The following is a 26,656-nucleotide window of genomic DNA, read 5'->3' on the forward strand; positions in this document are numbered from 1 at the left end:
TTGTCAAAGAATAACTTATCTCAACAATATTAATTTTTGTGATTAATCTGAAAAAAAATAGTTGAGGGCCTTCTTTCGAAATAGTGTATACTTAAGGGGGTCATGTACATTTTTCACCTTTTTATAATGGGAAGGGGACTAATTCTAGAGCTCTACCGAAGCGCGTGATCCGACGATCAGGACGCGAAAGTTCGAGCCCACCGAAGGAGGATCGGACGGTGGAGGAGCCGAGAGAAGATAACGGGCGAGTCAAATGCAACAGTTTTTTTTTAAAAAAATCAATTTTTTGAATAAAATAGACTTTTAAATTTCAACGGTCGTTATCGTTGGGTCGTCGATTTTGGGCCGTTGGATGTGGGTGGCCATTAAAGAAGAGATCACGTGTCACGTGATAAGGAGTGATGTGGTTGGAAAAGTGGGCGTTACTTGTAACGTATAAACACGTGACGTTACGTGGAAAAGTAAAAATTTAAGTAATATTTGACTTTTTTATATACAGTTAATGTGTTTAAAAAAACATTTTAATTTCGTTTAATATTTTTTGAGCGTTTTGTTCACGTATAAGCACATCAATTATATTAATTGTGAATTATTTGTAGCAGTAGTCATTAGTTTCACTGTAAGTGAATTTCAGATTAAGATTAATTTTCCAATAAGTTATAGAGTATTCGGTGAAAATTCATTTGTCTTTTTTACAGCTATGAAATTGAAAAATTTTTTAGTTTTACTATTTATTTGACCGAAAGTCAATAGCGTAAAAATTAAAATTTCTCGTCATTAGTATTTTATTTATTTTTTTCTCACTCTTTTTTGTGTGGGTCGAAATCAATTACACTATTTTCGAGGATTTGAATTTCAACGGAAGGCAAAATTATAATGAATCAAATAATTAAAATGCACATTTAATGCTCAAAAATCACTTTATTCTTTTTCATTTTCGGTAAACAAATACACCCGTAATGCAGAAACTTACGATTGATTTATATTTGTGTATGGTAACATTAGTAACCGCGGACAATATAATGTTAAAGTTTTTGATTAATTTATTTGTTCATTTTTTTAAGTACATAACAAGTTTATTAATATATTAATAAGGTATAAGGGCAATATTTTACTTTTTTTTTACGGTTAAAGCATGATTTAATTAGATGAGATTACATGCAGGAAAGAAAAAAAAAATTAAAAAATTATTTATTTATGTTTTCTAATTTTACTCTAAATGATAAAAATAATTTTCTCTCACAATTTCTTTTCTTTTCTCTTATTATTTATTTTTAGCATTTATGACAAATGATTATTCTAAAATTTTAATTTATATGATTTTAAAATAAAAAAGATGAAAGATTAAATAAGAGGGAGGGAAAAATTATATGTTGGTCCTTCTAAATTGGAAAAACTTCAAATTAACCCCTGTGATTTAGAGCATTTTAGCTTGGTACCTTGTGATTAAAAGTGTTCGATCGCTTTACTATCCTATGTTTTTATTTTTATTTCATCATTAAGATATGCTGTTAAGTAGATAGTAAATTGATATATTTTATAAATCACAGAATAACTATATAAAAATATAAGTTGGTAAAATACTATAATTTGTCATCGTGTCGTTTGCAAGATATATTAATTTACTACCCTGTGATGTATAACTTTTATCATTTTAATATCCTACTTAATGACATATCTTAACAGTAAGATAAAAATAAAATTATAGGATAATAAAATAAAATGTTTCAAACGATACATCCAAAATTAAAAATGTGTTAAACCACAGGGACGTAAATTGAAGTTTTCGTGCTTGTAAATTCCTTTACTGGATCCAGCTAACAAAAACGCAGTTTGAGAAAGAAAAAAAAAAAAATCAATTGTTTTGTTAGTTATTATTGTTTTGATTTTGAAGTGCACTTATAAAATTCCAACTTGTTCATAAGCATGTGTTGTATGTATTAATTAAGATATAAGAAAAGATATAAAAAAATTACTACTGACCAATAAAGTTATTTAGATTAGTCGCACCATTAGTCACAATATATATTTATCTGATTTTTTTTTTTAATTTTGACTCTCTACCAATTTTTTAATCAGATTTATAATTTTTACTATTTAGTTTAATTAAGTTTTGTTATTGGAAACTGAGATTAGTGTCACGTCAACAACGAATCATACCATTTGGTACTTTTTGTTTATAATTAGAAGTATTTTTAATAATTAAAAACTAAATTTAACAGCAACTTATAAATCTCATTTATATATGTTTGGTTCTAATTGCTATCGAGATCTGATTGTTAGCGGTGTTAAATTATATGAAATAATTATTATTTTTAGAAATTTAAACTAGTAAAAAACTGTGTTAATATTTTATATTTAATATTTTTTTTTCATACTTAGACCGGAGACTTTTTGGTAAATTGAATGAAAGAAAATAAATTATATTAGGAGCAAGATTTGAACTTCAAATTTCTTGTTCTGATATTCTATTAAATTATATAAAATAATAATTATTTTTTTTAAAGCGTAAATTGGGATCTTTTTAGTATTTTATATTTAACAAGTAGGGCCTATAAAGAAACATCACCTAGTAATTATTAGGACCAATTTTTAAAGAATAAAGTGGCTTTTGTGTTACATACTTACATTATGATCTAGAACTAGAATGGGTAGTGGCCATCTGAGTCATCCACAAGCATCTGCTGGCCATTTCTTTTTTGTACGCTGCCCACCAACAAAATTGTTGATGTGGACTGGAGACGTCAACGGGTCGGATTTGGGGTGGATTTTTAAAAATTTGAATCCGAACCCGAACCTGATTCCAAATAGGGATGCAAACGAGGCGGATCCGGGGACGGGAGAGTTTTCCCACCTCCCGCTCCATTTCTTATCGGGGCGGGGCGGATTCGGGACGAGTTACTTTTTATTTTATTTTTGGCTCCCACTTACCGCTCCATTCCGGGCGGATCGGGGCGGGAGCCAGATTTTTGACGGATCGGGGCGGATTGAAGGAAGAAAAGAGTCTCCCACCTCCCGCTCCATTTACTTGGCGGATCGGGGCGGGTTATATTTTTTTATATTTTTTGTTCCCACTTACCACCCCATTCGGGGCGGATCGGGGCGGAGCTCCACCAACCCGGATCCATTTGCATCCCTAATTCCAAACCCGAGACCTGAATTCGAACCCGAACCCGACGGATTTTAAAAATTCATATCCAAACCCGAACCCGACAAAAAATTCGAAATCCGAATCCGAGCCCGAAAAATTGAACCCGAAATAATTATTTTTTTGTTCAATATTTCAAAATATATTATATTAAATCTAAATGTTTTAAAATACAAATTCAAATATAACATTAAATTTTTATACATATATTATATATAATACAATATAAATTCGGGTTCGGGTCGGGTTCGAGTCGGGTTCGGGTTCGGGTCGGGTACAGTCAAAATCCATATCCGAATCCATATCCATCGGATTTTTATTTTTGATATCCACATCCGAATCTATATCCATTTAGCATCGGATATATCGGTTTCATTCGGGTTCGAATTCGGATAAAATTTCGGATATTCATACCCATTGACATCCCTAATGTGGACAATTATTTATTTAGAAAAATAATTTAGATTCTGTTTGAAATTTACTCTGTGGTTTAAACTGTATCAATTTAGTACCCTATAGTTTCGCACTTTTTCATTTTAGTACTATGTGGTTTAAAGTGCATCAATTTAGTGCTCTGTGATTTTTTTTTTTCGTCAGTTCTTCTGTTAATATTTTGTTAAATTATATAAAAAAAAACTTCAGATACCCTACCTAGGTTTATCGAATATTTATTTTAGTACCCTTTAGTTTTAACTTTGTCACTGATTTTTCTTTCTCTGTTAATATTTCGTTAAATTATATACAAAAAAAACTTTAGATACCCTACCTAGATTTATCAAGTATTTACTTTAGTACCCTTTAATTTTAACTTTGTCACTGATTGAATGAAAAAAAATTAGTGAAATGAATAATAAAAAGAGAAAAATGAAACTATATGGTACTAACTTGATACACTTTAAACCATAGGGTACTAAAGAGAGAGAGTGTGAAACCACAAGGGTGGTATTTGAAGTTTACCCCAGATATTATGTATTATATACAGAAAAAAGTGTGATTAAATATATTTTATTATGTATCCTAATAAAGGATATCATTTGGTTCAAAAATAAGCTATTTTTGATTATTTTTTATATAAGTACAGCTCCTGAAATAAACAGAAACTAGTCCAAACTTGTGTTTGAAAAAAAAATGATTATTTTCGAGAAAAAAAATTGTTTGGAAACGTGAAAATATTAATTAAAAATATAATTTAATAACTTAATTAATTATAAATATGGTTAGATAACTATAAAATTAATTAGTTAATTAATTTATATATTAATTAACTGCTAATTAATTAACCATGACTAGTACTGCTAATTAATAAACTAACTAACCATAAATAATTTAATAAATTAATGAATTAGGTAAATAAATTAATTGATTAATAAATGAATAACATAATTAGTTAATTGTTTAATTTAGTTAGATTGGTTAAAATATTAGTTGGTTAATCAATATACAATATTAGTTATTGTATAAACACATAAAATAACAAAATTTTTAATTAGCTAATTAATTATAAATAGTAAATTAATTACTCTAATAGCTAAGTAAATATTTATTAGAGTAAAAAATCAAGTGGTTAATTATTAGTAGTAATAAATAATATATTAATTAGTAACAATTTTTTTATTAATTAATATAGGTAGATGGGGAGGAATTATTTGGGGTGAAGTAACAGTTTTACCCTCTTAACGTGTTATCCTAAAATTTAAAAAAAAATTATGTGCCTAAATGATTATCCGTCGTGCTGATTGGCTGATTCGATAGTAAGATAAATTTTCTAATTTTAGTGAAAAATAAATAGCATATTTTGTGTGTTTTGGCCCAAATTCTATTTAATTCAATAACATTAGGTAGCCCTTACCCTTAATGCTAAACCAGGCCCTTAGTTTTTTAAAACATAGACTTTTGTGGATTAATTTCTATTAATTAACAACAATGAGGGTTTAACTGCACTTTGTTGTAATCAATTTTGTGGATGTTTTCAATTTGTATACTATACATTGGATTTTGATCTAAAATTCAAATTTTATGTTCTCTTGACTCCATTTAAATTCATAATCGAATGGTTTTAATAATTTAAAAAATTCGAGTTAGAAGTTATTATAAATTAAGTTGGAGAACGGAAATGTCATCCGGTTATAGTTTGAGGATCAAAAGTGTAATTTAGCCAATATAAAAATACTTCAACGTGATTGAGGCCCCAAACAGCGAATTTAAATAGTTTTGAGAAGTAAAATGAACATTGGCTTCGTAACTATCACGCGACATACGAACGGTCCTTAGCACTCGGTTCCCCAAATCGAACGGTCGTTCCTAAACACCGCATAGAAATATTCATGCGATCATCCTCACCAACCTTTTTCAAGTCCTAATTCCTAAACATACGCTCGCTCGCGGGTTTTTTAGTGTAATAGTCTTTTCCTAAACATTTATTCTAAAAATAAGTTTATTAAATTTTTATTTATAAATATAGTCTAATAAAAGCGGTGAATCATTCACCGTTTTTAAAAGCGGTGAACCATTCATCGCTTTCTTTATTTTTTTCATTTTTTTCTATATTTTTATAATGATAAAAGCGGTGAATATTTTACCGCTTTTATTTTTTTTTTACTCCTAATGAGAAGTTATAAATGCGATGAATCATTCACCGCATTTATAGGACTATTTTTATAATTATTTTTTTAACAAAATTATTTTTATAATTATAAAAATTAATAAGATTATTTATAAAAAAAATTCCTCGCTCGCTCTCTCTCTCTCTCTCTCTCTCTATATATATATACTTGTCCTAAAAGCGAATACGCATTCCGTGTCTCGGGATTCGCGACCTCTTCGATTCCGATCGCGAAAATGGCCACGGCGGCGGCGGAGGAGACGACGAAGAGGAGGACGGTGATGGTGGTGGGGATCGAGGATAGCGAGCACAGCTACTACGCTCTCGGGTGGACCCTCCGCCGCTTCTTCGGCGGCGGCGCAGCCGCGTCAGGGATCGACCTCGTAATCGTCCACGCCAAGCCCTCGCCGGCCAACGTCGTCAACCTCGCCGGTCCCGGTAACCATTTCGATCTCATTAGGGTTAGAGTTAGGGTTAGGGTTAGGGTTAGGGTTGGGATTTCTTTATGAGTAATGCGGTTACGCGAGATTAAATTGGGTGGGTATTGCGGGAGTGCAGGGGCTCCGGATGTGTTGCCGTTTGTGGAGTCGGATCTGAGGGCGATCGCAGCGGGTGTCGTGGCGAAGGCGAGGGAGCTCTGCGCCACCAATTCAGTAATTTATCCTATTTTCTCGTTATTTGTTTTGATGTTGATATAAGAGGACTTTACTTTAGGTTTTAGATTGGTAAATTGTTGGCATATTTAGTTGTTTAAAGGGATTTTAGGTGCCGAATATGAGTTAGATCTTGTTTTGAACAGAGAGGTTGTAATGATCCAGGAACTTTAGGTCTAACTTGCACTTTGATCCCTGTGCTTTTAATTGGAAATTCAAGATACCCATGTACCTGGAAATGTTTCACTTTAGTCCTTTTCGCTGCCTACTTTTAGGGAAAAAGTTATTGGCTCCACCTGCTGCATTCTCTAACTGTGCACCGCGAATCTATCAGCCTTTTTTCTGCCTCATACTTCCAGTGCAACCATACAATATTTAAGTAAGAAAAGGTTACAACTTGATGGATGATAATAATTGATATGAGAGAGGACCAAGGGTCGACAGATGCACGGTGCACAAATATATGTATGCACCGGGCACATGCAGTGTTTTTTTTCCTCTGATAGTAGAGAGGATGAGAGGGGTGTTGAAAGTTCAAGTTATAGTTGGCTTATGGAAAGTTGTAACTCAATTAAAAGTGCGGCGACCTATGGTGGAATTTACCCTAAAAGAATTTACAGGTTCGTGGGCGTTTGGCAAGCAAGAAAATCTTAAGTTCTCGCCAAAGCAAAAAAAAAAAGAAAAAAAAAAAGAAAACTAAAATAAGCTTCTCATTCCCAAAATCAGAAGCCTGCGAACTGCTTATAGCTTTAGCAACAAGCTACTAGAGGATTTTCAGGGAGAAAATCATTATTTGCACTGGTTCTTACAGAACTACTCAAGAGGAACTTTGCATAAGGCCAATAGCTTCACAGGGCCAATAGGCCCATGAGATCTTACTACTTGCTACAGTCTTAAGATTTTGGAGAATTTTGTTGTGTTTTGTGGCAGTAATAGATCCTGATTTCAAATGTAAAATAGGTTCAGTTGCAGAACAACATGGGTGTAACCCAGTTTAATCCTCTTTGGTGGTTTCTCAGAGTGTATGTTTAGCGCAATACATAAGATGTACTGGTGCAAACTTTGAACAGAGAAGATATCTTAAAAACTGGGAGAACTGAGTATACAGGAGCCACAGGAAAAGCCAACTCTTTTTTTGTTTTTGCAGCTTCTCCATCTTGGTTATATCAGAGAAGCAGGATTGCTGGGGATTTTGACATCCCATCGACAATTATCTTTCGTCCTACAATGTGATGGGAGATGCCCTCTTTCGCAGCAGCTCTTCTATAAGTTGCAACTTTAGGAGATATTGGACAGCGAGTCCAATTCGTTTAGTTTTAGCATATGGCCCTACGCGTTTTTATAGGAAAGAGGTTTCAATTTGCTCATCCTTTGTCAAGTAGAAGTACTATGCTTTTATGACAATGGAGCCCTTTGAACTTCCACTTCATTTTCAATGACAAAGCATCTGAACTGACAAACCTCACCATTTGAACATTGTCTAGATATGTTAAGTTTAGTAGATTCAGGGCACAAGTCGCAATAACTATCTATCGAGTAATAGACAAGATAAGTTGCAGAAAAATGCTCTTCATCAGTGAAACATATGGCCCTTTCTTCTAGATTCATGCATGTATTAGCAGTTTCTCATGCTCTTGATGTCTATCTGGTTGTACAATGGATCGGTAGGCAACATTTCATTCAGTAAAAGTTTGAAGAGGCTTATACTTATGTATTAACCCAATAAAACTGCCACATATATGCCCGTGTAAAATCTGGATTTTTGATATTTAACTCTAAAATCTACAATTTCTATCAAAAATACCCTTTAGTTGAGAGAGACATCTAATTCATGGTTGGAAGTTGGTTTTCTATCAATAAAAAAGGAGACTTTTTTTTGGCTAAAAGGAGACTTTTTTTGCTAGGACAGGGGTACCTATGACAGAAATTAAGTTTCTAAAAGGCATATTTGAAAATTCAAATTTTGCAGGGATATATGTTTGTATATGTAAGTAGATAAATTTCCAATGTCTATAATTTTTGTATTGGGATTTTGTTGAATCATCACAGGTTAGTGCTCTTGTCGAAGTTGTGGAGGGGGATGCGAGGTATGTTCTTTGTGAAGCAGTTGAAAAACACCAGGCAGATATACTTGTTGTGGGAAGCCATGGCTATGGAGCAATTAAAAGGTCTGGAACATTCTCCATTGCAATCTCATTTGCACTATTTCAGCTTGATCAGTAATAGATTAATGTTAGATTATTTTTGCTGTATCATTTCCCAAACTCTGTTTTCTTTATGGTCTCAAGCATTTTATTAGATATCACAATTAATTTTTTTGTTCTTCTCTTAGTTTGTTTACTTATGTTATTCGCCTATGCGAAAGTTAAAACAATATACTCTTTCAAATTAAGCAATTCGGGGTTAAGCTCCGTAAGAACGCTCCTTAAGAATGTTGTCATCTCAATATCTGCACATTATTTTGGGTTTTGCATTTTTTTTCTTATTGCTGTGTTTAAACATTACATTTCTCTTGAATATTGCTGTAGAGCTGTTCTGGGCAGCGTGAGTGACTACTGCGCTCACCACGCGCACTGCACCGTCATGATCGTGAAGAAACCCAAGTCGAAGCACTGAACAAAATCTCCACCACGCCATCGTACATCGAGCGCAAAATAGAGAACTAGGTTGTGAATTGTATAGTTTGATGTTGTTGTGAATGAAATTCTCCTCAGTTGACAGCTGAATGGGGTAATGTGCCAGTCTGTTGTTCTTGTCAAGCATCAAACTTGTTAGTCGGCTTTCGAACCATGCGCCCGTTTACTTTTGCTCGGTGGTCGTCTCAGACAAATGATTGTATAAATAAATTTGCTTTGTTAGGTGCAGTTGAATATATATATCTAATAAGAAGCATTATTATTATTATTATTTTTTGTTCAAGCAACATTTTGAAATTGCATATAAAAGGTAGTACAGTTACAGTTGTGCGCAATTACTATTGTATTGTAGTTTTAATTGCATGCAAATCTAAATACAAGTGTTTGAATCACTACATTTGTGTCCAACTGTTACAGTTGGAATTGCATGAGGTGGCGTAACTGTTGTAGTTGAAATTACACCCAAGTTGGAAATATAGCTGTGGCAGATAACTATATAAAACGCCGCGTTTTCGACCGCATGCATTTCAAACTATGGTGCCTTTTTTACATTCAATCAAACTATTGTTCCGCGCGGGATGTAGTATGTGGAGAAGGTGTCTTTAGAAAATTTGTTCCATTATTTCTCAGGAAATCGGAGTACCATTTGGCGGAAAGCTTCGGTCGCCTTTTACGATCCTCGTCCTGAAAATCGACATGGTAGAGACCGCAGGGTGCTTCATACCCACTCAAAAACTCGAAAACATCGATGAACGACCACACGAAGTATCCTCTCACATTTGCTCCATTCCTTTTAAATCAAAACAGAAACAAATTAGTTCAAATGTGATCAAACATTCTCTAAATTGTGCTTAGTTTACCAGCATTTGTTACCTGATAGCATTGAGTGTGCTTTTCATGAAACTGCTCAAGAAGTCGATCCTCGGCGTGTCGTGGAGAGTTTCATTTTTGTATCCATACCCTAGTTAAAAAAAGTGTCGCAGCAAATGTAATCCTGATTAAGGTTTTATATAGCACAAATTTTGACAACTCATCTAATGCGCTTAGGCTTAACCCTAAGTCGCTTGTGTTCAGCTCATTTACACCGTTATGTAATCGAAAACTCTTTTCACGAAACTTAGATGCTGAAATCTAAACTAGTTATATCTAGATAACTATCCTTAGGTTGTAATTCTTTCAACAACAACTACTAAAAAAATATGCACACCAAGTAAACTGATAACACACTAACCATTTTCCTGGATGTAAACAGGAGGGTTTCCATAGACATCCTTGAAATACTCTAGCATATGCTGCAAACCGTCCGGATCGACTATTCTCTTATTCGGATCAAACTGATTTCAGAAACCAATGTAAGCAATCTCTACCAAGTATGAAAACAAAAGCTAGCAAACGAACGATTGCGAATTTACCTGACCAGGCGTCGCGTTCCTAGAAACTGCATCATTATGAACTTATCAGCCACCGATTATGCTTAAAATGAACCGTGAATTTCTGCAAACTTTCTATTACCGGCTTCAGAAAAGAGAGAAAACTGTACCTGTCAGCGCCGAGAACATATCTGCCATGAAGTCACGAGGGCCTTCTCCTGTGCCGTTAGAGGTGTCGACGACGAAAACGGAAGTATAGTGATTTATCCCGATAAAATCGAATGAACCCTGCAGTTTTTTAGATTGGGCCTTGGTGAAGGACGGAATTCGCGAGCCGGCGTTCGTCTTCATGACTTTTGGGTAGTCTCCGAAAACCAAAGGATTCAAAATCCTGATTATAGACACCTTGTTGTTGCATTCGAATACGAATAGTGACAGGAAATATGTAATGTAGTGAATCATATAGGACTACGTCGAGGATTTAAGTATCTTGGCACGGTACGGTGACACTCGGACCTTGTCACGCTGCTCCATGCAGATAGCATACTCCGTCAGCGCCAACTCTATTTTGACTAATTGAGTGAATTGCTTCTAATGTCGACAAAATCTATTGAAAATTATGCACTAAACTTCATTAAATTTAAGAAAAGGAGAGTTTCGGGCCGTGCCATCAGCACAGGGGGTCGTACTGTGCCAAAACCTTGTCACCGCACTACGTGCGTGCGCGGATGGAACCTAATCCTCAGACCCTATAACCATAATCATAATATTGTTGCACTTAGCTTAAAAGCATTAGACTCACCAGCCCACATTGAAATCAATTGTTCTTTTGGTTGCTTCCTTATCCGCCGTAGAATTCGAAAATGGATAGCACCAAAAAGTGTACACATTTACGCCTATTAATCCATTTTGTACAGCCTACATCCAAAAGCCAAACCAACAAGATCCAAAAAATTGGAGCTGATCATGTCGAATTGAGCAAACTAATAACTAAGTAAAATATAATGACTCACTTGGTACTTTGTCCTGTATAGCTCGACGGCTGAAGCATGTGCTAATAACAGGTTGTGAACTGCAATATATGGCTCAACGGTCGAATCACCGATCGAGCAGTTCAACAACCCAAACGGATAGGAACATCGATTTGGCGGCCAAATTCCGGTGTCGTAACACGCCATCCCGATTACATTGGGCTCCACGAGAGTAGTCCAATGCCGAACTCTGTCGCCAAATTCTTTAAAGCAGACGTCGGCATACGCCGTGAAATCGTCCCTGATCATTGTAGTTAGCATTTAAAGGTCTAATCTTTCAGGTAAAAGGAAAGGAAATTTTTGAGATGTTATGAAATATTACACAATCTTAGGGCTCAACCATCCTCCATACTCATCTTCTAGTATTTGCGGAAGATCCAAATGGTAGAGGGAAACATGTGGCTCGATTCCTATTTTTGCAAAAACAAAAATAAGTTAGTAATTATACCTTGATGTGAGCATCAACCTTAGTGCATATAATACTGAAATAAGTTTACAGTAAAAAGTACAGTATACAATGTTTGTGTTGCACTAAGTTTCACATGAAATGTACATAGGATTGCACTTGTGAATTATGTACATTAATTGTTGGGATTAAGTGGAATCAGAATGTTTGATTTAACAAACAGTGAACATTCAAATTAAAATATCGACGCTTATTAGTTGGCCTCATGAGAGAATTTCTCTTTTCTTAGGAAGGATTACAATGTGCTTAATTATAGTTGTACAAATATAGGGTATTGATATGCTGATGCTTACCAGTTAGATCTGCTAAGACCTAAAAGTACACAATTTCAGGGTATCTCCTAATATTGTTTTTCTTATTTACTAAGCCATTCGTATACAAGCTTGAGCCACTTTGGATCTCCTGCTCTGATATTGTATAAAATTATATGAAACAATTATTTGTCTCTACAAGCTTTAGTTGCCAAAAAACCGTGTTTTAATGTTATGTATTCGAGAGAACACGAAATTTTTTTGCATTACTAAAACTCAAATGTCCATGAAGTAAGAGCATTCATGTAACACAAGCATATGTGTTTACTCTAGTGACAATAAAATTAGATAAACTTACCATGTTTTACAAGCTCATCAATGACATTGTTGTAGTACTCCACTCCTTTAGGGTTAACATCTCCTCTCCCATCTACAAACAAATTGTGTATCATTAATTAGAACTAGTTTTCTTTTTAGAGTTAATTTCATACATGTCCTACAAACATAGTGAATAAAAAATATATCCCTACAAATTTCAACTTTCATATGTTATCCCTACAAAAGTTCTGATGTTTTCAAATATATTCCTCTGGTTTGTTACCATTAAAGAACCGTTAGAGAACTATTTATATTTTCAATTTTACCATCACAAATATGTCCCTCCAAAAGCCATAATAGTATAATATAAGAAGGGTAAAAATATCAAAAACTAACTACGGTTAAGTATTTAACCTATGGTTAACTTAATTTTTCTAACGGATTCTAACGGCAGGAATATATTTGAAAACATCAAGACTTTTGCAGGAACAACATATGAAAGTTGAACTTTGTAGTGATATATTTGTCATGCACTATGTTTGCAGATATCTGTATGAAATTAACCCCTTTCTTTTATTACACCATCAAATCTGATATGTTCAAAGAAAAAGTTTAAGATGCTGTACTTGGGATGAGTCTTGACCAGGAAATGGAGAATCTGTAGGCCTCTAGTCCTGTTTCTGCCATCAACTTCACATCTTCCTGAAAAATAATCACAAATAGGAAAACTAGTGCATGCTAAGTGGCATTTTTGTTATTCTTCTATAATCGAAGGGCTCCAATGGAAAAATTGAACCCCTAAGCTTGATTAGTGATAAGACATGAAGAGGGGAGGGGTGTAGGGGCAGGTTTGAGTCAGGATCAGGTTTAGGGAGTAAAACTCCCAATTCTAAAAGAAGTTAAAAAGATAATTGTAATTAGATAATGTTGCCATATGGTGTGTCCACATTGGCGGGTTATGATTTGACCCGATCCACATAAGTTGTGGATCATGATTTATCCTAATAAGTTTAGGATAAGTATAAATTATATGTTTCTTATCAGTTAAGAAACATATCTTATAATGGATATTTATTATATGTTAATAAATATCTCAATCCTAATCCTAATGAGATTCAGGATATTTAGGGGTTCCGTTATTCTATATATACGTCCCCGTTTTCTCCCGTGGGAACGACGAGAAAAATAATACGATCTAATTAGAGAATCCACAAAATCTTCCTTCTTTTCTCTCATCTTCCTCTCTGGGATTTCCACCTACGTTCCCGGGGTTTTAGGGTGTGGACATAGGAGAGGACTCTGGTAGCCCTCTCCGATTGGCATCCGTGACGTAAGGCGATCCGTTACGTGACGTAAAGCGTACGCGTGGAAGAAGGCGAGAAACGTGGGAGATCCAGAAGCATCGAGACAAGGACGATCCAAGAAGGCTTGTAAAACGAGCAACCCGATTCGATTTCGGTTCCCGGATACGTTGGCTATCCGGTTTGTAAGTTTCCGCTGCCTATTATTTCCAACAGATAAAATGTATAGAACTTATCTGAGCTATAGATCATTTTGATTTCGCTATCCAATCTTTCAAAAATTTGATTTTACTGCCTAAACCATCAATTTATTTGATTTCAATCAGCCAGCCGCAGTTTAACTTCAAAATTTAAATGCGTCATGTATCTTTACAGATTTAGTTAGCATACTTTATGCAATTTTTACTACTATATACTCATTAAAGTAAATAATTAGTTTAAATTTTAAAGTCCAAGTATCATTGACTGAATTAAATCAAATAAATTGAAAGGTTGACTAGTAAAATCAAAATCTTGAAAGGCCGAGTAGTCAATTCAAAATGATTCGTAGTTCATGTAAGCTTTATATATTTTTACCTATTAATTATGCAGGTACTACTCTCTCACCAAATACTAAACTTTATGCATCAAGTGTTATGAATTTTGTCATCCATGAATTCACAATGCAAATGTTATTTGTCTGCATAAGAGAGATAATTCATAAAACAAATTTCTAATTTCGGCCATTTAAGATTGGTTCCCATCTATATCAGACTCAAAAGAACACTTCTGGCAGAAAGCTAAGCTATTAATATTGAAGGTGGGGGATCAAACCTACAGCCTCGTAAAACGAATGGTTTAGAATTAGTTCTGATATCATATTATTCGAAAGATTGAGCCAGTGCGATATGTGCTCAGCGTTAGCATTCGAATTATTTATAGATATGATAATTGGAATAAAATATCAAAACATGATTTGGAATAATTATATATGCCATATATACCTTGTATTTGTGGTAGCCATCAGAAGCCACATCTCCTGTACTGTTATCTGGCATCCCCCCTTGTCATGTTCAAATTGCTCATCAAATATGGAAGGTAAAGTTCAGATTGAAATACATATTCAGATAGATTAAAGTTCATGTAAAAATTATTTTCTTTTCATTGTTAATTCGTATAGTCGTGGAACTGAAGGTTTTCTATTATGCTATTTGTTTGGCAAGATGTGAATAACGAGAAAAAGTTGGAGGTGTGAGAGATATGTTAATATTTTATTATGTTTTCTCGTTTTTATTTTTCGTAATTGGCTTCGTTCAATCGAAGGTAAAGTTACGGTAAACCAGACAAAGGAAGTAGACATTTACAACCTAAAACCACTTCATTCCTCTCCATCGGTGAAATAAAGACAACATTGTATAAATGGAAGAAGCCCGAATCTACGAGAAATAAATTTGGGACCTCCAACTCTGATACATGTGAAATAATGCTGAATAATAATCATGCATGTACCTTAAAAAAAAACTTAAGCCGTCGAATAATGATATTTTTATTTATATATTCAGCAACATCTCACCATTATCCCCTTAACAAGAGAAAGTCTTCTCTGTTAGAGTTATTAATCCACATAGAATTACAACATTCAATCAATTGTCTTCACATTGTATTGAAGTACAAGAAGAAATATCATGCATTTTGATATTCAATTATCATATTCTCCCTGATTGGGCCCCTTTTATCTCATTTGTAAAGTTCGAGCTAAAAATTATAACAAATTAAAGTTTAGAAAATAAAATATTATCTCCGTCTCATAGTTTGAGGACCAACCGTGCAATTTATCCATATAATTAGTTTGGGGCATCTTTTATGCCTAATAATTGTTATGAAGAAGATTTTTCTCGGACAAAAATTTGGTGGGCACTGTCCCCAAACTATTAGTTCGGAAATAGTTTGGGGACGATGCGGATGGGCGCCATGTGGCCCATCCGACTGTCCCCCTCCTTTCTCTCTCTATGCTGCTTTGTCTCTCTCTAAAAACACAGGGCATCAAATTTTTTTTTTTTTTCTTTCCTTCCATGCAGGACCGGGCCACATGGCGTCCATCCGCATTGTCCCCAAATTAGTTTAGGGACGGTGCCCACCAAATTTTTGTCCATTTTTCCCCCCAAACAAGTGTTGAGAGGCATGTCCTTTCACATAAATAGAGAGAGAGAGAGAGAGAGAGAGAGATCACCTGCATGAGTGAAAGTATCCCAAATACTTGGGCTCCTCCCATCCTCATTAGCAGCTCCCTCAACCTACAACACACACACACACATAAAATCAAATGCATGCAACATTAATTAAATATCATCATCTCTTCTACTTGCTATCAAATCATCAAAAGCAAAAGCACATCTCTCCAAACAGAATAAAAAAGCATTAAAAAAAAATTTCTCAAAAAAAGATATATATACATACATATATACTTATTTTTTTAATCATTAGATCGTCTTAAAATTCATATAATACTAATAAAGAGAACTGAATGGGACACACCGTTAATAGTGATGTACAAATCATATTTTTAAAAGTACAAGAGCTTAATTCTCTCTCTCTCTCTCTCTCTCTCTCTCTATATATATATATATATATATATATATATATATATAGATAGATAGATAGATAGATAAGAAGTAAACTCACCTGGTAAGCTGAGGTTCCTGCTCCGAAAACAAAATCCTGTGGGAACTGATCTTTGCTGAAGTCCACTTCCCCAATATGCAGGCTCAAACCCACCTCTTGTAAAGAGAACAAAACAAGTTGTAGCAGTAACAATAAGGCTCCACTGCTTCTCTTCATCCTCTCTCTCTCTCTCTCTCTCTCTCACACACACACAAACACACACATAAATGAGTATTAACCTCAACCCCCTCTTTTTCTATTGAGATAATATTTAAATGTATGTGGCAGGGATAAGTGTCGGTAAATATGTAGAAGCCCCCCTCAACGACATGCTATTTTGAAAGGAACCCCTCAAGTTATTTTTTTTTTTTTTTTGTGGTTGAAATCATAGTTAGTTAATTCGGATTCAGCAATAAATCGGTACGGGTATAATACATATAAAATTTATTTTTTAATTTTTAAATTCGTTGAAAAATTTGGCTTAAAAAATGAATTTGGTATAAATTATAAAATATAAGATATAAAATATAAAATAATCTATATTTAAACATAAAAATTATAAGTTTTTTATTTAGATTTTCAATAATTTGGAAATAATTAGCGAATTATTCGGCTGGCCTAAAAATTTGCGAATAATTTTTTTTCTTTGGTAAAAATTTATAAACGAACCGTTTAATTCGGATTTTCAATAATTCGCGAATAATTCACAAATTAACTAACAAAGGTTGAAACTCCTTCTACTCCTAATTTTTGAAAATTAAGTAATTTCAGGAAAAAAAAAAATTTAGCAATTTCGCCAGATTATTAATAGTTTTTTCCCCCAAATTTAATAGTTTAAATTTAGTTTATAGCGAATAAAATTTTATTAATTAAGTGCTAATATCTAATTTAGACATAAAATCTAATTAAAAAATTATTTAATTGCAAAAATTAAAATTAAAAATTTAGAAGTTGTAGAATATCAACTATATATATATAAAATCTCTTCGTAACTAGAATTCTTAGTTAGATGCAGACAATTACTTAGGATAATTTAAATTATGAGATGTGACGGATAATTGTGATAGAGTTTTAATATGTCAAAAATAACTAGTTTTTTAATAGACTCTACATAGATATCTAAATCATTCCAAAATCTTTGAAATAAAATAAACAAAGACCAATACAAAGCTTCAACTCACTTTTGGCCTTTTGGATTGTAATAATTTCACCTACTAGTCCTTTAATTTTTTTTTTTTTACAATTTTTGTTTTTTTTATAATATGTTATATTTTAGTTCATAAATTTTAATTTTTATAATTTTTTGATGGAATTTTTTGAATTATTACAATTAAATCTCACAATTTAATTTTAACCGATTAAATATTAATATTCGTTAATGTAAATGTGATGTAATAATGTTCTGTTTAATAATGTGATAATAATTAAGATATCATATCACTTTCATAACAATGTCATATCAATATTTAGTCAATTCAATTGAGTTGTCAAACTTTATTGCAATAATTTATAGACTTCGAATTAGAAATTATAATAAATAAAAGGCTAAAATACAGGAAATCTCGTGTAATTGTAAATACCCATTTTGTAATTTTTTTGTTGACTTTCAAAAATATATATTTTGCCCCCTTAACATTTTAAAAATATTTTCAAGTGTGCTGGCGTTAATGAAGAGCAAAATGACCAAATTATTCTTACTTATTTTATTAAAAAAATAATTTTTAATATATTTTTATTATTTTGAAGAATATTTTTAATATAAATTATAAAAAATAAATGAAATAATAAAAAAATCTTGATGGTGGGGGAATTAATATATCAACTTGAATTTTAAGAGGATAAAATATAAATTTTATATTTTAATCAACAAAAAAAATAAAAAAAAATTATATTTTAATCAAAATAAAAAGTTGGATGACCAAAATGTTTACGGCGTAATAGTTTGAGGACAAATTGTAACTTAGCACCCCCCGGGCCCACCCCCCGCAAAAAAAAAAAAGGAAAAATTTCCTATGTACTCCTCCAAAACCATATATTTAGATAGGTACCCCTATAAAAATTAAAATATTCTAGATACTCCTCTAAATACCGCAAACTTTCAAAATTATCCTTCAAAATAACTTTCGTTCAAATCTACACTAATGCCAATCAAATACCAATTTTAGCCTTTTCATAATTGCCCTTTTAAATTTTCCACCTCTCACTAATAAGTTATAACTTCTTTAAATACCCTTTGAATTTAAAAATTTATAATTAGGTAGCACCTTTATTGTCTAAGATATTTAATTAAAAAAAGCCTTTAATATACTTATTTAGACCTACTTATGAAATCTGTGTAAGTTATTTAGTTAGATTCTCATATTGATTTTTATAAAATTTGTATAGTCTAATCTAAAAGAATAGTATTTTTATCTTATTAAATCTTGTTCTATGCTCCTAATTTTTTTTAAATTTTTTATAAAGGGAGAGAGAATGAAGAATAGAACAACTGAACAATTACAAAGTTTTATCATCAATTATGCAGTACAAAATTACTTACCAAATTTGAAGTAACAATAAAATGATTTAATATTATGTATAAGATTAGAAAGAAGCAACAAAAAAAAAATTGATACAACTATAAAAATAATGTAAGTTAAGAAAATCAATTGGAATAGTGTACAAACTAGCATGTAAATAAGCTTTTATAAATTTAAAATTTTGCATTCTAAAATAAATTGAAGTAAAAGAAATTTGAAAATTTAGACTAATCATTGAACTAAAAGATTCTATAGAATTTAAATTAATCTAAAATAATTAGCTCGAACAGTTTATAATCTAAAACCGAGTAAAATTTTGCATAATACAAATTTAACTATTTAAACTAAACTAACGTAAATATCCAAGCTAACTGATCCAATACATGTTATAAAAAGATATTAATAAAGCTTATTACAGTTAAATATTTAACTGATCTGAATTAAATATTAGTTTATTTATTTAAACTATTTATTAAATATTTATCTTTATATAAACAAAGAAATTTAAAAAGTTGGGGATGGCTTTGAAATCCCTTTTATTTTGAACCCATGCTTTTGCTCTTTAAAAAATTTATAATAGTCAAGGATAAAATAGGCATTTTAATTTTTAATTTTTAATTTTTAATTTTATTTTAATTTTAACCCAACTAATAGAAAGAGAGGCCTTAACAGTTTGGGCATGTTTGAAAATTTCAAAGTAGATATTTAAAAAAATATGGTATTATTAAATTTATAAGGGTTTTGTTATATTTTTAATTTTATAGGGGCATGGTTGAAATTGATTAAAAAAAAAGAAATAATACCCGAAAACACTGCAAATTACCCTTTGGCCCCTTTCCCGAGTCTTTTTCCGTAGTCATGTAATTCTGAAATTTAGTAGGGGCATTTTCGTCTCATCACTTCACCGTCCTTCTCTCTCCGGTCTCTCTTTTGAGGGGTTTTTTTAACAATAACTTAATATTTATTATTAAAAAAAAGCCTCCAAAGAGAGATGATTTTATAAAAATTTTTAATTTATCAGATAATTATTTTAAAATTTTATTTGAACAACTAATTAAAAAAATACGGTGAATCATTTACTAGAAATGATTCTATTTCTTTCTTTTAAAAAAATAATAAATAAAAGAATAACGAAAGTCGATGAATTATTTATTGTCTTTTAAATTGTATTGAGTTGGATAAATAAAATTGGGTTAATTGCATACATGTCCTTGCAAATATGGTGAATTATAAATATATTCCTGTAAAACTCAACTTTCATAAATTATTTCTGAAAAAGTTCTAATATATTCAGATATATTCCTGCCGTTAGGGTCCGTTAGAGCAATTTCGTTAACCACAGTTAAAATACTTAATCATGGTTAATTAATAATGTGAATTGACAATTTAACTCTTTTTCTTCTTCCTCTTCCTCTCCTGCTTCTTCTTCTTCCTTTTTTTCTCCATATCCTCCTTTTCCTCCTCCTTTTCTCCTCCTTCTTCTTCTTCTTCTTCCTTATTGTTATCGTCGATGATCCGATCGTCGTTGCCGTCGTGGTGCCTGCGTGGGCCGTCGTCACGGGCGCCTCCAACGGCATTGGCCGTGCCTTCGCCTTCCGCCTCTTCATCGTCCTCGTTAGTCGCAACCCCGATGTTACGTACCTGACTCTACGCAACCCGTCAATGATAATAATTCGCTGAGACGAGGACGGCGTGAAGGATGATGGTCTAATCAAATCGGTATCTCGACGATTACCTGCCCAAATACTCGTAGCTAGATCAAGGATAAGAGGGAGAGGATGGGATTGAGCAAGAAAGAAAGATGAAGAGAGAGATAGATAGATGAAGATATGGAGGCGAGAAGAGAGGAAGGAAGAAAATGATAAGAAAAAGCAGAGACTTAACAATTTTCCATAAAAATCTAGTTAGGTTACAATCTGCCTATTTGTTCCCCTATATAATGGACTAAAATGCGATTAATAAAACTAGACAGTGCTAATTGAGAATCGAATTATAAATTGGGCTGCTCTGCCTCCTTGTGGGTCGAGTTCGATGGAACGTGGGCCTGTAAAGAAACCGATCTGGCCCAAGGATAGCCTGTTGCCGGGTAAGTGGTCTCCGGGTCCTTCTCCTCCCAATATCCACAATCCGCCAGGTCTTGGGCTCGCCCCTTTTATCCGCTCCACCATCCTCTGGCTCCGACCCGAAGCTCCGCCCTGCTCTGAGCTTCTACCCCATCACATCGCCCTTTGCTGGCACCACTCCCCCATGAACTCCTTGCTCCTTCGATCACCATGGTTGACCTGTTCGTGCTCCCAGGCTCCCCACAAGGAAAAGCTAAGCTTCCATTATTTCTTCTCCTTTATTCATTCCCTAATTACTCTGTTTCTACATCTAACCCTAACTCCTCTCCTACTTGGCAGATGTAACACTCCCCTTCCCTTAATCTAATCCTTGTCCTCAAGGATCAAAAGAAGGGAACTGACTCTTGAGAACCCCGTAATCCTCCCATGTAGCGTGCTCCTCGAAAAGGTTCACCCATTTCACCAGCACTTCGATCACAGTCTTATTATCCTTTTTTACCATCCTCCTCTCCAGGATCTTCTCAGGCTCTGTCAGTAACTCATCATCTTCTCCTATAGTCGGCACGTGCGGTAAAGTTGGAACAGCTGTTGGGGGACTTTTTTTCAGCAGAGACACATGAAACACTAGGTGCACCCTTGAACCCTCAGGTAGTTGCAATTTATATGCGACTGGACCGATGCGCTCCACAATTTGGAAAGGTCCGTAATACCTCGCAGCTAATTATAGGTTCCTCCTTATAGCCACAGTGGTTTGCCTATAGGGTTGTAATTTGAGGTATACCCAATCTCCTATGGCATATTCCTTCTCCTTTCGATGCCGGTCGACCTGTTGTTTCATCCTACTCTGAAGTCGATTAAAGAGCTTCGGGGATTTTTAGGGCTAACGGGTTACTAACGGAAGTTCATTCGAGGATATGGAAAGATTAGTAAGCCCTTAACCGACTTATTAAAAAAGGATCAGTTTCGGTGGAGCGAGGAATCCCAATTAGCCCTTGTTGAAAACTTCTATGACTACCGCTCTGGTATTAGCTATGCCCAACTTTGATCGATCTTTTACCTTAGAAGTTGATGCATGTGGCGCCGGAATAGGAGCAGTATTGTCTCAAGACGAGAAACCAATTGCTTATTTGAATAGGTCGCCGTCGCCGCAGCCGCCGTCCGCTCTCGCAGCCTGAAGAGAAAGAGGAGGAAGAGGAAGAGGGCAAGGACAAAATTGTCATTCACAACTAGTCACAACTCTACATATCTGAATATATTAGGACTTTTGTAGGAATAACTTATGAAAGTTGAGTTTTGTAGGGATATATCAGTAATTCACCATGTTTGCACTTGCAGGGACGTGTATGTATGCAATTAATCCGATAAAATTAGTAGGCTGTAAATGATTTTTTTTTTTTCGGACTATGTAGCTAATTATAAAATTTTAAAGCGTTAAAAANTGAAGAAAAAAAAAAAAAAAAATAATAAAAAAGAGAAGGGAAAAGCCGCTTGAGCACCCCCGCCTAGTCCCCGCCTCGTCCTCTTCTTCCTCCGCCCTCGTCTTCCTCTCCCAAACTCTAACCCTAACCCTAATTGCCCGATCCAAGAGGGGGAGGGGGAGAGGGAGAGAGGAGTGGGCATGCGGGATCCCGCGAGGCGACGATGAAGCCGCGAGCCATGAACTCGCGCCACAGCCTCGTGGAGTCCGTGGCGCTCCAGCTCCACTCGTGGAAGCCCTTCCAGATCCAAACCCTAGGCGTCGATCCCTCCAAATCCTGCCCCTTCCACGCCAAGAAGCCCTGCCGATCCGACCGCTCCACCGCTCCCCGCGCCGCCGCCGACGCGCTCGACCTCTCCAAGCTCACCCTCCTCGAAGATCCCACGCCGCCGCCCCCGCCGCCGCATCACAAGCCGAGGGATGAGCGGCTCCGGTGGCTCACGGCGCGGAAGCGGCGGCGGCGCGGGTCGCGGTCGGTGTCGGGGCGGAGCAGCGACCGGAGCGCTCCCCGGCGCCTCGGCTGCGGCGGCGGCGGTGCGTCGGCGGCGTACGCCACGTGCTCGGACTTCCCCCTCCCGGCGGGGGGCACGGACTCGAGCGGCGAGCTCTTCGCGAACGGCGACGGGGGGAGCTGGTGCTCGGACGTGAGCGAGGCGCGGATCCCCCGGAGGGGGGAGGGTAAGGAGCTCGGAGGCGGAGGCGGAGGCGAAGGGGCGCTGGAGAGGGAGGCCTCGGCGTTCGCGGCGATTCAGCTGGTCGTCGGAGTAGGAGGAGGAGCTGCGGCTTCCGAGTCGCAGGGTAACGAGTCCGGGTACGGGAGCGAGCCGGGGTACAGGGGCGATGGCGAATTAGGGTACGGCGATGAGCTCGACGAGGAGGAGGACGACGGCCGCCTCCTCTTCTGGGGGGAACACATTGAAGGTATAACAAACCTTTTTTGCTTCAATATTTGCTAACCATTGTGATGCGGTAGCTTTGATAGCATGTAGGCAATATGCTAAACTGCTAGTTGTTTACATTAGGAAGATGAATAGATGCAATTTGAAGATATTATTGTATCTAAGCCTTGGATTACTTTAGTCTTGAGGAACTTTGAATCTCTATTTCTCTCAGATTTCCTACATAAGAAAACATGAAGATTATCTGCGACGGTATAAGTCATGAAATTGATCTTCCTATTTTTGAAGTTTTCTGCTGCGATATTTTGCTCCATATGAATTTATGTTAGCTGTTAAGTTACTGCTTGCACAGAAGGTGGTAAAGGGAGTTTGAGTTTTAGTGGCTAGAAGTTATGTGGATTAGGAAGAGAACTTAGGAGCTGTTGTTTGGTTGCACGTAGTTGCAGCTGCATTGCAGTTATAACTAAATATAAATTCAAATTTGTCGTTTGATTTTATGCATTTGAATTCAACTGCTATAGTTGAAACTGCACTAAGAGGCTCAACTACAACAGTTGAAACTATACAAAAATTGGCCACAATTCGAACTGCACCAATTGGAACTATGTCCAAATTGACCACATTTTCAACATTTTCAACTGCAGCAGTTGGAGAAAATAATATTAAATAGAGGTAAGCTTATCTTCCTAATAATCTTTCAAATAGATTTCCCCCCATAGAGGAGGTAATCTCTCCACCGCACATATAAAATGATAAAATTTTATAAATACGTTTGTCAGCCGCACATATATTTATATTTATTGCGCTTTCTACTACAACCAACCACATAAGATATATGTAATTATAACTGTTGTAACTGTCGTATTTACAAATGCATGCGTCTCGAACTAGTCTGCATTTACAATTACATCCTACCAAACGGCCCCTTGGAGCAAGTATGGTAATGTGGATTAAGTTTCATGTTTTTGATGTTATATGATAGTTCATATCCCATTTATGTGTATTTCTGTGATTTTAGAGGTATTAGCCATAAGTTTCAGTTTCTAAAGTTGAAACAATATGGAGGAAAATAAATCTTGGTGGGAATTTAGATAACAATTTTCAATTGAAGTGTTGGATTTAAGAATTTGGAGCAATTGGTCAAATATGTGATCCAAAAAGAACGGAGAAAGGTAGATGTGAAGAGGATCGAATAATGAAATTTTTAGTGTTTTCTCGTAAGAATAATGGTAACTAATCTGTAATCCTGGGAATATTGTGTATTTGAATGTTGTTGGAGAATAGAATAGAGTTACATGCACAGCCATAGCAAAACAATTGATTTTCTAAGGGTTCTTAACATATGTTTTCCTGACTCTTTTCAAAATCCTCCATTTTTTATCACTTTAGAGCTTCTAAACCTGAATCACAGGACTTGCACTTAGATTTGCTTTTGCTGGTTAACATTGACATCCGTTGTGTAGTCTGGTATAATACTTAACTGGACATGAATGTGGGTTTAGTTAATCAACTCTATATCTGTGTATTCATAACAACTCTATAATTTGTATAACTCCTTTCGCCTTTCAGGGAATTCCCAATTTAACCCTATGTAATGAAGATATTAGAGCAAAAGAGTAAATTCTAGTTTCAATGCTTATTTAACCAATGTTCCGGTGCAATTCAAATTTCTCAATTTGATTTTACGCCTCTTCGTTTACTGATGCTGTTATCTATTGCCAGATATAGATCGGATGGAGATCATAGGTGAGAATGAATTTGCCGAGCAAAAGAGTCATCACAGATGCAGACGCCGGAAGCACGACTGGAGAATGACGGCTCCTTTGCGGTGACAACTTCTCGCAATCTTAGTAGTATTTTTGGCTTGCTTTTTTTTCTTTTTCTTTTTTACTTTTTTTTGTATATTTTGTTTCTGTGTTGAGGTTGCATCGCAAAATGCAGTAAGTTTTTCTTTTTCTTGTTGTGGTGTACATACCGGCAATAGATAGATATTTATGAAGTGCTTGTTATATAAAATAGCACTCTAGTAAACACATAACCTATTTTGATGGCTATTGTATTGTGTGCTCAAATTTATATTTATGTTCTTGCACACACTTTTTTTTTGTTTGTGTATGTGTATTCAGTAGACTGATATCAAAGAGAAACTCAGCTCTTTAAAAAAAAAAAAAAAAAAAAAAAATTCTAGCTTTTTTTTCTCTTTTTCTTTTTGGCATTCACTTGTGGCTTTAGTAAAGTGGAGAGATCAATCTCTGGACAATTCATGGTATCTCTGGATCTTTTTGATGAAGAAGATGATCCTGTCGCCTTTTGCGCGAGCCTCTATATTACACTATCTGTAGACTGGTATGGGCAGCGAAAAACTTAGTGAGCAATACTATCCATACATCCTATAAATGTTTATATTCATAGCCAGGGATGGGTCTATTAATAGACCCAAAGGGGCCACGGCCCTCTCAACTTTCAATATTTACTTTATAGTCCTTTGGTAGTTTATAAATTTTTAGTTAATTTTTTAAATATATGGGCCTATGAGATCTATCTTGTAAAAAATTTTTAGTGCTAGTACAGAACACTCTCTTTTCTTGTGTTTTATAGGTAAAAATACGCTAAGAACCTTTTATTTACAGTGTATTTTAAAATAAATCCTTTCAACTTTAAATATTTTATTTATATGTTCTTAACTTTCTAATTATTTTTGATAAGCTAATTTATTTAACTAAATAAAATAGTATGCTAAATTTAATAGTTCTGTTGAATATTAGTAATTGGTTGTTATTATTTTATTAACAAAAATTAAAAAATTAAATTCTAACTAAATTACTATTAGATTTAATAAAATTCTTAAAGTTATTTGATTAGAATAATATAAATAAAATAATTAGAAGTTAAGCGACTGTAAATTAACGAAATAAATTTAATATTCTTTAACATTAATTATCTAATCACTAATTTTTTTTTATTAAAAATTTGAGTAGTTAAAATTTTATTTATCTGTTAAAATTTTTATTTGTATATATTTTGGCCCCCCTTGTGATTGAATTCTGATTTCGTTCCCGTTCATAGCAGGCCTGTGAGTTGTGATTCCTATTAATTTGCTTGTCTTATTATTATTATTATTATTATTATTATTATACTGAAACCTCAAAGGAGTTCAATTCTTGGATCCAATGGATCCAATTCTAAGAAAATAAAATATGCGTTGTTTTTTTATTTTTTTATTTTTTTTAAGGGTTTAAATCTTATAATTTTAGATTCAAAGGTTTATAAACTCCTACAAAA

At 34.4% G+C, this 26,656-nt stretch overlaps 3 protein-coding genes across 6 annotated transcripts; 2 read left to right on the forward strand and 1 right to left on the reverse strand.

The window, feature by feature from the left end:
* Positions 5,972-9,307, forward strand: LOC109723964 (universal stress protein PHOS34-like). Its single transcript, XM_020252517.1, has 4 exons — positions 5,972-6,188; positions 6,309-6,403; positions 8,453-8,571; positions 8,932-9,307. The coding sequence occupies exons 1-4, from the start codon at positions 5,987-5,989 to the stop codon at positions 9,017-9,019; spliced, it is 504 nt and encodes a 167-aa protein (XP_020108106.1). The 5' UTR covers positions 5,972-5,986; the 3' UTR covers positions 9,020-9,307.
* Positions 9,368-16,669, reverse strand: LOC109723962 (beta-glucosidase 22-like). 4 transcript variants are annotated; one of them, XM_020252513.1, is made up of 13 exons: positions 16,438-16,669; positions 15,986-16,049; positions 14,760-14,806; positions 13,102-13,177; positions 12,516-12,587; positions 11,763-11,850; positions 11,423-11,681; positions 11,212-11,327; positions 10,580-10,800; positions 10,452-10,477; positions 10,271-10,373; positions 9,913-10,000; positions 9,368-9,829 (listed from the first exon to the last, which is right to left on the reverse strand). In XM_020252513.1, exons 1-13 carry the CDS (start codon positions 16,591-16,593, stop codon positions 9,601-9,603), a joined length of 1,545 nt encoding a protein of 514 aa, XP_020108102.1. In that variant the 5' UTR covers positions 16,594-16,669; the 3' UTR covers positions 9,368-9,600. The 4 variants fall into 4 exon arrangements, with proteins under 4 accessions (XP_020108102.1, XP_020108101.1, XP_020108103.1 ...); XM_020252512.1 differs by having other exon boundaries at positions 14,760-14,818; positions 16,438-16,668; XM_020252514.1 differs by lacking the exon at positions 16,438-16,669 and having other exon boundaries at positions 14,760-15,510.
* On the forward strand, positions 22,500-25,468 carry LOC109724524. The gene is made up of 2 exons (XM_020253386.1): positions 22,500-23,396; positions 25,097-25,468. The coding sequence occupies exons 1-2, from the start codon at positions 22,640-22,642 to the stop codon at positions 25,204-25,206; spliced, it is 867 nt and encodes a 288-aa protein (XP_020108975.1). The 5' UTR covers positions 22,500-22,639; the 3' UTR covers positions 25,207-25,468.

Source organism: Ananas comosus, linkage group 18 (genome assembly GCF_001540865.1).
Source record: "Ananas comosus cultivar F153 linkage group 18, ASM154086v1, whole genome shotgun sequence".
NCBI classification, from domain to species: Eukaryota; Viridiplantae; Streptophyta; class Magnoliopsida; order Poales; family Bromeliaceae; genus Ananas; species Ananas comosus.

Excerpts from the sequence above, each read along its gene's own strand:
- LOC109724524 (XM_020253386.1), top strand. The coding sequence starts at position 22,640 with ATGAAGCCGCGAGCCATGAACTCGCGCCACAGCCTCGTGGAGTCCGTG. Across the intron at positions 23,397-25,096 it reads CTGGGGGGAACACATTGAAG|ATATAGATCGGATGGAGATC; the intron begins GTATAACAAACC and ends ATCTATTGCCAG.
- LOC109723962 (XM_020252512.1), bottom strand. The coding sequence starts at position 16,593 with ATGAAGAGAAGCAGTGGAGCCTTATTGTTACTGCTACAACTTGTTTTG. Across the intron at positions 13,178-14,759 it reads ATGGCTACCACAAATACAAG|GAAGATGTGAAGTTGATGGC; the intron begins GTATATATGGCA and ends ATTATTTTTCAG. Across the intron at positions 11,682-11,762 it reads TGGTTGAGCCCTAAGATTGT|GGACGATTTCACGGCGTATG; the intron begins GTAATATTTCAT and ends TACAATGATCAG.
- LOC109723964 (XM_020252517.1), top strand. The coding sequence starts at position 5,987 with ATGGCCACGGCGGCGGCGGAGGAGACGACGAAGAGGAGGACGGTGATG. Across the intron at positions 6,404-8,452 it reads AGCTCTGCGCCACCAATTCA|GTTAGTGCTCTTGTCGAAGT; the intron begins GTAATTTATCCT and ends GAATCATCACAG. Across the intron at positions 8,572-8,931 it reads GGCTATGGAGCAATTAAAAG|AGCTGTTCTGGGCAGCGTGA; the intron begins GTCTGGAACATT and ends ATATTGCTGTAG.